This window comes from Pinus tabuliformis, chromosome 5_2, assembly GCF_031772625.1.
Source record: "Pinus tabuliformis cultivar Carrire ecotype Pingquan chromosome 5_2, CPIR1, whole genome shotgun sequence".
Lineage (NCBI taxonomy): Eukaryota > Viridiplantae > Streptophyta > Pinopsida > Pinales > Pinaceae > Pinus > Pinus tabuliformis.
Genome location: NC_142306.1, coordinates 484186803 through 484198481, shown reverse-complemented (window position 1 = coordinate 484198481; position 11679 = coordinate 484186803). Strand labels below are relative to the sequence as shown.

General features: G+C 36.9%; 2 protein-coding genes across 2 annotated transcripts in view; both read right to left on the bottom strand.

Moving 5' to 3' along the window:
• Positions 1-930: 930 nt before the first annotated feature.
• The window catches only part of LOC149159786 (uncharacterized), a 111432-nt gene continuing 100683 nt past the window's right edge, over positions 931-11679 (bottom strand). The window contains exon 3 of the mRNA XM_089434425.1: positions 931-1236. Coding sequence (XP_089290551.1) covers positions 1203-1236 — 34 coding nt within the window. The 3' untranslated portion in view covers positions 931-1202. The remainder of the gene's footprint in view (positions 1237-11679) is intronic.
• LOC149159787 (uncharacterized) lies at positions 1056-1975 on the bottom strand. Its single transcript, XM_089433555.1, is given in 3 exon segments — positions 1056-1298; positions 1301-1318; positions 1321-1975. Coding segments are annotated over 3 exon segments (684 nt in total). The 5' UTR covers positions 1961-1975; the 3' UTR covers positions 1056-1272.

Here is an 11679-nt window from a genome sequence, read left to right as displayed (position 1 = left end):
TCAATTCCCAAATACAAAAAAATATTGGCCCACTATTAAAGTAAATAAAAATATAAAAAAATAATACCATGGATTACCCAAACAAAAACATATAGAAAATTAATACTGTGATGGACCAAACAACATTTAATAACCTTCTAATCTTAGCCACGTTGAACCGTTAATTGCAACATGATGTAAACAAGAGTGTATCTAAAATTACGTGAATGAGGGCGAGTGGTATCTACCCCTCTATTGAGTGGGGTGTTAATGATGGTACACCCTCTCTCCCCACTCACCACTCTCCATGTTTATCACTCGGTGAAATTTCCACATAAATTAATATGATTTTATAAAATATGTTAGATTTAAAAATGTTAAAAAATATAACTTAACTTTTTGCACGAGAATTTTTTTAAGATAATTGTTTTAGCTATTTTCTTTAAAATAATATAAATTTATTTTAAAAAATTAAAATATACATATAATTATATTTATATTACCCTATCTTATTTAAAATAAATTTTATTTATTATTTAAAATAAATTATGATTCCTTCCGATAACTTTGTCATGGTCTGAAGTTAACATGTGATTCTTATAAACTTTAAAAATAAAAATACCGCGATGCCATTGAAGTGCATGATGAAAGCAACCATGTAGTAATATGAATGTCTACTCTATAATTTTATTTCCTCCCAAATTTTCGTTTGCTTTTCTTTTTTTCATGTTTTGAAAATGAACTTGTCTGTATTACATCAAACAGTTTTGATAATTACATATTTATATGTGAGGTATCTTGACCACTAATTATGAGAATTCTGTTCTGTGTGGGAACACGATGCATGTCAATGTGATGTCTCCGGCCGTAGTATCGTTGGATAAATATGTTTTTTAAAATGTTAAAGCCCGAACAGTCAACATGAAAGTTACAGGTAGAAGAACCCAGGCAGTCACTATGAAAATTCCAGGTACAGACTACGCAATTTCTTGCGATAACAAACGACATAATTCGTATTTCCCTACAGAAGACAATAAAACATTTTCTTTTGACAAACGACCATATTCATTAAATCATTTCCTTAACAAACAACTATATTCATTTGTACTTGCAAAGTCTTTACATGAGCGAAAGTACGGTTGCTGACCGGCATAAGCATATTTTTAAGCATCCCAGGGCTTTGTAATATAAGTGCGCGTTATTATATTACGATGCAAACCATATTATAATGGAAACCATGCAACTATTTTGGAAAACCTAAGAAGTTTTTTCTGTTTACCTTCCTCGTTGAGTTTAGTATCCACCACCAGGAGCTCCCCATTACTGCCACCATTTCCAGCCCGTAGCCGGAACCAGAGCCAGAACCGTAGCCCGAGCCAGAGCCGGAGCCGCTTCCGTGGCCACTGCCGCTACCAGAACCACTTCCGTGACCGCCGCCTGAACCAGAGCCGCTGCCATAGCCACTACCCGAACCAGAGCCCGCCCCGTATCCGTTGCCGTTGCCCGCTCCCTTGCCATTCCCGGAGCCCGCCCCATAGCCGCTTCCTGAACCTTGACCTTGGCCGCTTCCGTTGCCTGCCCCGGATCCAGAGTAAGAGCCAGCCCCCGAAGCAGCGCCTGAACCGGACCCTGAGCCAGCGCCAGAACCTGAGGCTGAGCCAGAACCTGACGCCGAACCAGAACCACTCACACTCCCACTTCCGCTAGAGCCGCCCAAGCCCAAGCCCAGGCCCGCGCCGACACCTACGCCGAGACCCAAACCTCCGCCAAGGTCCAAGCCCAGGTTGCTTCGCGCCACGCGGCTCTCAACGATAGCAAAAGATAACAGAAGTCCGGCCATGGCGGCGAAAAGGAAGAGTTTGTGGTTCGACATTGCTTTCCAAATCCACACTGCCCCTTGCCTTATCTTATAAATCCTTTGCAAATGCACACCACTTAGTAAAATCAAGATGGAGCTGATAGATTCTAGTATGTGAAACATGGAATGAGCAAGAGGCTTTTATAGAGTTAGCGGGATCCTCAAATAAATCACTATGTGATACGTTTCAACTTCTGCGTATGTGCTTTGGAGGCCTGCACTAACTGATAGTGGGGTGTGACTTATACACACTGAAGGATAGACTGGCTAAGCCTAAATGCAAGGTGGTGCGACTTTGAAAAAGTGAAGGATATGAGATGAAGTAAGTTGTATATTTGGTGCGGTGGGGCGGCAAAGCATTGTCTCTCCATGTCGGCCACTTTTCAACCGTGCATACAAACTTATTTGCGACTGTGCTGTAATGCTGCTCCTATAAATGGCGACACAGAACTTGCTGGTTTTTACATTTTTCAATAAGCTACAATGGGTATCTCTTCGGATTTCGTAACCTGTGCTTCAGACGATGTTGTAGGCGTGCAATAAGAACCTTCTGGACCTTCTCAATGGCGATTCCTGGCCATATATTTGTGATTAGAGTCAACATTTATCATTATGATCCATCATGGGTGGGTGTACTCTGTGATCCATTATTTTTTAGGGATGTAATGACAAGGATTATGTGCATTGTGCACCGCTGAATGTGCGTTCTGCAATTATTGGAAAGATGAGGCCACTCTAATATTCCATGTTTGAATTTATCGCAGAGAGCTATAAACAGATTGTAATATGTAAACTTTACACTTACCAATGTCCTACGAAAGTTTGTGAGTCCTTTATTCTTTTGCCTGGTTTCGGATGAATTCGTGTAATGAAGGATGCAAAGAAGAAACCGGAACAGGAACCCTTACTTAATGGCACTTACGACAATTTGGGATAAGATTTGCTTGAAAAATGATAAGAATGATCTGAAAATAGTAGCATTGAATGTTTACAGAATTTGGAAAATATGAAGAGGGTTTCGCAACTCGCACAATCATGATCTTTTAAGTTATTATTCCGCGAAGCATAACTTTATATCTGTTGATATACATGGATCTCAATTATTTATTATTTTTTTTTTTTATTATATTATATTATTTGATTTGATATTTTAAATTTAATTTATTGATATTAAAAATTTAATATATTTGTTTAAATGTTCAATATTATTAGTTAAATAAATTTATTAAATGTTATCTAATAAATATTTTTTTTAATGTTTTAACATTTACAATAATTCAGAATTTATAATTTATAACTTTTTTTTTTTAGTTTTGGCTTTATTATGGTATTTAGAATTTATGTTGTAATTAGATATAATAATATGGTAACTGATTTGTAAGTATGGAATGTGTCTTACTAGGAAGAAGTAACATTACATATCCTATATATGTAATTTTATATATGAGCATCATAGCTATATTTAAAAGTGGGGATAAAAGTATTCCTTCTAATTATTTGGCCATTTTGATTACCCCAATTTTACCTAAGTTGTAAAGAGTTATTTTGGAATAGAATATTAACCTAGGACTATAAATCCACGATAAACAACGGAAGCGTAAGCTAGGTTTTAAATATATCATTCAACTGTGGGTCACCTTGTTACTTTCAACGTCATCGAACATAAGCGTCACGATGATAAAATTGTTCTCTTTTGTTATTTCATTTACTTTAGAAAAAAAATTGGCATTGTTCCTAGGATGAACCTATGGAAAACGTTACAAGAGATAATAGTTCCTCTTGAGTTGAGGGATGCTATGACAAGGTCATATGGGAAAATTATTGCCATGCTTACGACTAGTGGGGGTTGTTAGGAAGCAATTAAGTATAATATTAGATTCATGCAAGGGTGTCCTTTGTCCCTTACCATTTTCTGCATATACGTTGATAATCTAGAAGAGGTAGGTTGGTTTTTCCCCATGCTCACAAGTATAGTTATAGCTCTTCTTATTTATGCTAATCATATTTTTATTTTATATAGGATTCATTATAGTCTTGAAAAGAAACTAGGAATCCTTCAAGTTTTTAATGCCAAGATGGGTATTACTATTAATATTGACAAAAAAAAACTAATTATAATCGAACCCAGAGAGGTCACATGTGATAACTTTTATATATGACAACAAAAACACTTGGGGGGACTTTTCATACAAATATCTAGGAATTGATATCCATCAAAATCTCGAGTGGAATTATATCATTAAGAGAAAGATGAAAGGAAGGTGAAAAGATTATTATGACCTTAAAACAATTATTGTAAGTCAACATATTTTTTCGATATGGGATAAAAAGTAAATTCCTCTTTGAGACTCTTATCACTCTTATTATGCTATATGGATATGAGGTATGAGATTGAAATATCTCTATAGTGTCATGGAGGAGGATAGAACAAATCCAAAAACACTTTACAACATATAATATCAGGATTGACATAAATACACCTTATCCTATGCTCCTCATAAAAGAAATAATTCCCCCATTGAAAGCATGACTATGATTAGGTAGCTTATGTATAAGAAGAGGATAAACAACATGGAAGACAAGAGGTTTCCTAAAGTTGCTTCTACCTCCAATCACACCACCACCTTTCACTCAAGTAGGGATGACATAAGGATGCTCACTCTTGGCTAGATCATTTGGGATAAAGGAGGAGATCATTTTGTAGAATAAATATATTATTACATCAAAGTTTAAGGATAAATTGTGGGATGAGGAGTTAGAGGGGAAAAGGAATCTAAGATACTATAAGTAGGCTATCAAATCCAAATCTTGAAAACAAAAAATATCTATTCATCTTGGCTAGTGTAAAGAAGAAAATAAACATTGCTAAAATAAGAACAAATTCTCATGAGTTCCATAGTGTAATTTAGAGTTGGTCAATTCCTAAAACACCATGGTTTGAAATATTTTTTCATCTATGTGACGGATGGAGGGTTGAATATGAAAAACACTTTCTCTTAGATTGTTTGTCTTATACTCACATGAGTTCTAATTTTCAAATATTTGTCGCACGACTAACCTTCTTGATATTTTAACTCAACAAAATTCCTGTCATCTTGGAGCACTTATCTTAATTCCATTTGAGCATAGAAATGAAAATCTAAAGAATTCCAAGTAATATATTCCCTTTTGGGCTATATAGACCATTTCAGTCTTAGTGGATGTTAATCATCATCATATTTAATTTAAAATAAATGGTTAACTTAATTTCTTACAATAATTTGTCTTATTCTATGGGGCTGGTAGGTGAGGGGGCTATTTATAATTACAAGGGAATTTTTTTTTATTCTTATGCATGCAGGCTCAAAGTAGAGACCAATAATTTAGGAAAACCATATATTTTAATGCAAAGAATAAAACTTGCATAAGTTATTAATGCCTTAAAGTTAACACTGATAAGAGAAATGGTAGTAATTATCAGTTCTCTTACCTTGAACCTAGCATCACAAGACTATCATCTAACTCTATTTTGGATAGAATTCAATAGGGAAAGGACATTGTGGACCCAATCACTTGTTATCACATCCTAAAACACCGAGTTCCAATACCAAGATTGAAATGGGTTAGCAATGAAAAGGAACATGGGGATCATTTTAATCAACTTCAAGGAGTATGTTTAGCCTCTTTCATGATCACCATACAAAATTAACCCCATGCAAAAACACGAGTCAACACAAGAATTAACACATGGATATTCATTATGCCTTCAATCAGACATGATCGATAAGACATGTTAGAGATGAACATTAGTTGAAAGATGCATGAAAACATTATTGTGGAGATAGTTATTCATATGGTTGAATGAAGAATCTATTTATGATATGGCTATTATGACCATTTACTACTGGATAAAGAGAGAAATTATACAATAGAAATGCACATAGGCATGGTTTTTTTAATAGAATTTCCCATTTGGAGGTTTCTTGACTATAAACTCTCTATGTCCCCTATTTCATATCCATTGTATATTTGTTGTAGGATATTGAATCTAACAATTCAGACGAGATAAATGGGATATTTATGAGCGAACTTGAAAAATGTCTGTGTTGAGACAAGTTTTCTAAATTGAGCAAAAATCAAATGCACGTTCACTACCACAAAATGGGTGGATTTGATGTTAAAGTTTTCAAAAGAAAGTATCCATACATAAATTCGTGGAGACAAAATGGCCGATCCAAAAGAGGATAATGAGAGGTGTACGATGCTTAGGAAAGAATCTTTATTATATTCCTTTAAGTTAGTTGTGAAACCACCTGTCCTTAGTGCTTTATTTCTAGGCATATCCATGGTTGTTGCCTCCACTTTCTTTGAATTTATTTTCCTCATGAGGAATTCATTTTGATATATTGATACTAGAGACAAAATATCCTTAGTTAGTTTTTGGATCCCATCTTATCTTGTTTGCCCAATCTTAGTAAGAAGATTGCTGTAATAGTGAATTAGTTCTTAATATAGGTATCCATGATCCATTAGCTTATTATCCTCCCCATCATTTAGAGAATCTAGCTTGTTGTTATGCCACTTCTAATGTTGAAATAAAGTGGTGTTATTTTCATCTTCCTTAAGCCATCACACTCCATATTTCTACTTCCATAAACTTTCTTATTTTTGTATCCTGTCCTTCCATTGAATGAGTATATTTTCTTTTTCATCTACCATTTCATCTATTCTTCCTTCCATAATTATATATTGTTGCACCTCACTCATCCTATTTTCCAATTCTCTCTTGGCTTTGAAAATATTTCCAAATTCTTATTTGTTCCATTGTTTAATTTTGGCCTTGATGTATTTGAGCTTTTTTAAGAGCAAAAACATAGAATATTCTTTTAGGTAATTAGCCTCACTTCACAAGTTCTTAATATTCTCCATGAAGGATGGGTTAGTTGGCCAAAAGTTTTTGAAACGAAAGGATCTATTTTGGGGTCTTGCTTTAATATGTAGGTTGAAACACAGGGGCTAGTGATCCATTCCAATACATGCAAGGATGGATGCCTCTATGAAAAGGTTCTTTTCCAATGAGGATTCTAAGGAAAGATACTTGTTTAACTTAGAGGTGATTTGTTGAGATCCTCCCCTATGGTTGTTGCAAGTGTGTAGACCATTGCAAGTGTTTAGATATAAAAGGTGAAGTTGAATTAGCATTTCTTTGAATTTCTCTACATCTGCATCTAGTTTTTTTAAGTCGTATTATTTTCTCCTCGAGATATTTAATGATTTTTAAAGCCCCACCTATTATTTGTGGAAAGTAATGATTCTAGTATTGGATATTTTAACATTTAAGGAACTCAAAAATTTACTTAGGTATTGTTAGTCCATAGAAGTTTATGAGAAAGTTAATCTCTATAGAGCTTATTAGTTTAAATTCCATAGTTATGGCTTTATGGGTGGCTAACATGTATGAGATAATTATTTCCTTGGGGTTTTAGAGTAGCAATATCCCACCTTATTGACCATTTAGACCAATTACCATGAGTTTATATCCTACACAACATTTCAGGGCCATCAAGGTGATAGTTTCATTAGAACATTTAGTTTCTTGTATCATCTTGGTTGTTCCTTATTAGAATGGTTCTTAAGAAGCCATTTCTTCACTCTAAAATTCACGCATCTTATGTTCTAATAAATTATCCTCATTGAGGAATGGTTAGAATGGAGTAGAATTACTTTATCATTAGAGTGTTGCACCTAGAGTTCACATAAAATTCCCCTAGTTCTTATTACAACTGATTATTACTCTTTAATACTCCTTTAAGGATTTAGGAGGATATTTGGAGTGTACCTAAATGCCTAGGTGACAATTTCAAATTTTATATTTGATTCTTCTAACCAATCTTAAGCTTTTTATTAAATGAAGCCCTTGTCAAAAATCTGAACATGGTGTGTAGGGATTGAGTGTCAATCCTTCCCTTTCAGAGCATAAACCCTTTTATGGTAGGTATAGGGAAACTAGATCCATATATTCCCCTATTTATTTCTCTTGGGTCACACACCCCTCTATCATGATTACTTCATTGACGACTATCTTCACAAAATATTTATGTTGGGCTAACCTGGATTTTGAAATATGAGTTTGCATAAAGTTATTAATGTGCACATTATGGATCAAATATTTCTTAGTTTGGGAAGAATTATTGGCCTATAAAGAGGAAATAAGGTCTAGAGCTTCAATATTATTCAAGGATTCGAAGGTATTTTGAGCAGAGAAGCATTTCGCAAAGGAAAAGGGTTGGTGGTTAAGTGTTGCAACGATGGGTAGATGATTTTTCAAAACATTTTGGGTATTTGAATAAGGGAGGAGCTTCAATCTCTACACTACAAGGAAAATACCTTCTAGCAAAGGTTATAATAAAGGTTTTTAGTGTTATAAAATTAGCAAAAATTGTCAAAAACATATGCTACAACATTCCTTTATTATAGTGGATGTTTTATTGGAGATTATAACGAAAATTCATCACAACTGAAAAAATCTTGGCGGCCGGAGGTTTTAGTCGATGTTTTTTTTTTTTTTTCTTTGGTGCACTTCATGGAACAAATATCACCGCTGCACTACATATATAAATGCATTGGGTTGCATATATAACTAAAAGCACCTATGCATTGAATGCAAAGAACACCATTGAGTAATATCTACCACACCAATGCTAATACATAAAATGGCCTCGGGGCATTCTTGCAAGGAATGACATCAGGGAAATAATATTTTGTGTGAACATGGTGTTAGTTCTATGAAAGAACTGGTGCGTTAAGAATTACAATGTAGTGGGGCATTGATTGCAAATAATAATGGTGTTTCAATAACTAAACACCCAGTGTTGTTTTTTTTCTCAAAAGGCACCGATCTTGCAAAAATATGTCATCGCAGTGTTTTGATATAATATAACACACTCGTGCATTTTTATGTTATGGACACACCGATTTCTTGTATGATATTTTCTCTTTTTTGGAAATATCGACATGTGATAGTGAAATTATTGCAATTTTTTAAATCCATTATTCATAAAAAAATTGAAATATATCTTATAACATTATTCATATAGATTAAAATTTTATTAGGTAATTTGTATATAATGTTTGGATTAATTTGTTATATTATCAAATTTCACAACTCTTCATTACAATGTTTAATCATCCATATATTTAATCAGTGGTGTAATATTTCACAGTGACATTTTTTTTTCTAAGTAAGAGTAATATATTAAAAGAAAATAAAAAGGTATTTACAAAGGTGTTCTGGCCGTGAAGGAACACATCCTAACTCAGCTTGTTTCCATTTAACTAGATCTGAGACTGCCCCAACAAAGGGGAAACCAGTATGATAGAGAGGGAGATGCAAAAAGAGAAGACAACACTAAAAATTATGCATAGTTTTCTGAAGAGAACCAATAAACCGGCATTGTAAACCCAACTACTCCACCCAAGAACAGCTGACCACCCAGAAAAGTAGCAGTACATCCACATTGGATCACCAACATGGACAAAAAGAGGAAGAAAAAACTAAGAGCTAAGTGAAGTGCCACCTGGCATTCGTGACGCGAGTAGTGAAATCCTCCATGGCAGGTTCCTCCACTATCGGGCAAGCCCAGTCATCTGGGTTGTCTGACTCAGTTTGGCCCACTATCTGCTACTCGCCTTCTCTACTGTCTGCGTCCAGATGTGGGTCCGACGCGTCCATCATGAGACTTTCCATAGCCTGCGTGTCATTCTGCGGTTCCAATTCCTCATGTAGGCTGCCAACAACGGCCTTCCCATTCCGTTTGTTCCGACCACCATTACCTCCTTGTGCTTCTTCCTTGTCTCTGTTTCGACTCGGTCCAGCTCTGTGCATCTCGTCCATGGAGAAGGTCATCGGGATACACTGCTCTGCTTCCTCAGAAAAGGAGATGGAAATAGTGGTGACAATGATCGGTCTATTGAGAGAGCTTCTGAATTAGAATTGCATGGTATGGGGGGTATGATGCAAGGGAAAAGGGAAGGGAGCAGAGCACACAGCCTCCGCACCGCTGCCTGAGTAGTTAATGCATGCTCTGCCACGGCCACTTCTTGTATTTGGATAGTGGGGATTTTCCACCGAGGAAGACGGAGAGTCCGAGATACTTCGCTGCCTAGCCTGAGGCCGAGAGCTACCACCCCGCGAGCCCCCGTCTGCTGAGCATACGGTGGCGAACCATGGTGGAATGAAGAGCAGAGAGAGCGTCAGGGTAAGCGGAGGGGGGATTGATAGGGGAATTGGGCGCTGAGGAATCCGAATGCTGGAGAGCGGGTGCTGAATTGCAGAGAATCGTTTGGGAGTGGTAATGGACCTTGCCCGAAACAAGGCTGCAAACAAACTAGTAGCGTCGCCCTGTACTGGTTCTTTCAATATGCACGGCCACCTGCAGAGGGCGGGCACAATGGATCAGGGGAAGAATGCCATGTTTATGAGCGGGCTTCATGGTTAAACAGAGTATGGTTCTGCCTCGGCTGTAGCAGGCAATTAATTCCGTCTGCAAGGTGCTCTGAGGAGTAACTATGTTCTTGGGAAGATTTCCGAGAGCCAAGTGGCCAGCCCGTCCGTCGTCATCCGTCTTCTCATCGCAAGCGTATTAATGGTCACTCGCATCTGGGGGATGAGCTTCCTGTTGCACCAAGTTAGTGCAGATATGCAGTTGATTCTGGTCATCTATGATGTCAAGTGGTCCATAGTGAAGGATCTGGTCTTGATCTATCCCAATGTTTGCTAGAAGATCAACAACTTTGTTACAGTCCCTTTTGACATGAATAAAAGTTATTGCTTTTCTGTCTTTTATCCATTTCTCTATTGTTTCAAGCCTGGTCATTAGTCTCCAACTGTTGACAACTCATAAGGCAGATCTTCCTTGCTGTATTTGAGTACCCATATTGATGAGTATCTAAGTATCCCCTTCTATTAGGATTGGATAGAGATTATGTTGGTCAGTGAGCTTCATACCTTGCCACAAGCCTTCCAATTCTGCCGAGTTGTTCATATCCCATCCAATGGAGCCAAAAAAGGATAGTAAGGGTTGGCCCTCATGATTTCTAAAGATGCCTCCATATCTTGCTTTGCCCGGGTTGCCTTTTGATGCTTCGTCAAAGTTTAATTTGATCACTCCTGTGGGCGGGCGTGACCAATATGAGGGCTTCCTGGTTGTGATGCTGGTTCTGTTGTACGCCAATTGAACTTGTGGCAGCTGTAGGTTCCAGTTGGCCCATATACTCAATTCCTGTGGCTGGGTTGGAAAGTGCTCTGTTGTCCATTGATGCAGGGTGAGAGTTTCCTTGATGTTCTAACATAGGTTTGTCCATATTGTTTCTAATGGAGTTTGATGATTTTTAAAAATTTGCTTATTTCTTTCCTTCCCAATTGTCCATAGAAGGAGGCCTGGCAGGATGGTCCATAACTTATTGACAATTTTGCTATTGTAGGGCGTTGGAGTCCAGTTGCTGATGGTGCTTCTAAGATCTCCAAGAATTTTGCACGATCTCTGGCACCTAAATGTGAGCTTCTCCCAGAGGTGATTTGCCATACTGCAAGAATCCATTAGGTGCTGAATACTTTCTTCATTGTTTCGACAGTTGGGACAGTAAGAAGGACCATGAAATCCTCTTTTAATTAAGTTATCCCAAGTGAGAATTCTTTGATGATACAGTAGCCAGATAAAAGTGGAGACTTTGGGCCAGATCCCTGTGGTCCATATTCGTTGCCAGACGGGATCAATTGGTTCCTGAGATTGGCATAATATTTGGTATGCCTCTTTGGTGGTGTATGTGCCTTTCGGTGTGTAACCCCATCTTAGAACATCACT